At 30.8% G+C, this 1,310-nt stretch overlaps 1 protein-coding gene across 1 annotated transcript; it reads right to left on the bottom strand.

The window, feature by feature from the left end:
- Window positions 1-3: 3 nt before the first annotated feature.
- Window positions 4-891, bottom strand: TRIADDRAFT_32301 (uncharacterized protein; the record flags this gene model as incomplete). The annotated part of the gene is made up of 1 exon (XM_002117158.1): window positions 4-891. A coding segment is annotated over one exon (888 nt), but the record flags the coding sequence as incomplete, so codon positions are not given.
- Window positions 892-1,310: the final 419 nt, after the last annotated feature.

Here is a 1,310-nt window from a genome sequence, read left to right as displayed (position 1 = left end):
GATAAAGGTAGTTGTAAAGAGCGTATAAATGATCGGATTGATACATGAATTTAGTGGCAATGATAACACAGCGATAAATGGTAGTGAATGCGTGTCTAATCCAAAACCAAAACCTCGAATTAATACTATATATAGTGGTAGCCAACATATTAAATCCGTTGCTACAATAGTAATCATTTTAGCGCGAACAATTTTATCATTCCTTGATAAGCGTCTATGAGTTTTTTTACTTGAATTTGCTAATGTCGATAGAATTGCGGCATACATGATTGCAATAAAAATCCAAACGATTAAGGTTAATCCAGCATAACATAATAGCCATGTTAATAAATATGGGTTATTAAAATTACCAGGTAAGCATGCACTATTGCTAGAATATAGACGATTAATTGACGGTTGATTAATACTATAAAGAATTGGTAATCCAACAAATGTGATTGATATCAACCAAAGAACTACCAATGCTAGGATAGTAGTTTTAGTAGATAAGCGATAATTTTGAAAAGGAAAAACTAGGTGCAGATAACGATCAAGAGTTATTAGAAAAAGCACAAATGTCGACATTAAGCTCGATAATGAGATACAAAACGAGGCCGTTAAACATGGTACACTACGTAGCCATATTTCAAAAACTTCATAATAACGATTTGCATAATATACATTGGCTGATGCAATGACAATTAGGTAGATACCCATGATAAAATCCGCAGTCGATAAATTAATTAATAACATTTTTACTATTCCAAATTTATTAGAAGAATATTTTTGAGAATGCCACCTTATAGAAACTGTGTTACCAACGACTGAAATTATACCAATTACCCAGATAAATACACGCAATAAATCATGCGCCAAAATATTATAGCATGTAGATAAGCTAAATTGATTCGGATTTGGTCTGCATACAATTACTGAGGATGGCGCAACGCAACATAAGTATTCACGTGTCGAATGTCTATAGTTAATAGACGAAGGACAATTTAAATTAGAAGGAAATAGGTATTTCAAGGCTATATTACCAGTAATAAAACGTTTTATAAATTAAATAAATTATTAAAATCAATGAATTGAAAATGGGTTATATTGAATTTAAATATCCATTAAAAAATTGTTAATTGTTTGAACTCAACATCTAGCATAAGCTGATGAATAGACTTCTAGCAAGTAGGGAGTAGCATTAACTTTCAGGGAAATTTATGATTATAGTTTTGTTATAGCATTTTGGAGAAAATATGGGAACTTTTCCTTTCCACGTTACAACGCTAATACATTCGTAAAGTAGTTTTGTGCTAAAATATGTAAGTAAAGTT

The sequence above is a fragment of the Trichoplax adhaerens genome, genomic scaffold, assembly GCF_000150275.1.
Source record: "Trichoplax adhaerens TRIADscaffold_22 genomic scaffold, whole genome shotgun sequence".
In the NCBI taxonomy this organism is placed as follows: domain Eukaryota; kingdom Metazoa; phylum Placozoa; class Uniplacotomia; order Trichoplacea; family Trichoplacidae; genus Trichoplax; species Trichoplax adhaerens.
Note: the sequence above shows the minus strand (reverse complement) of the source record. Positions and strands in the feature narration are given on the sequence as shown.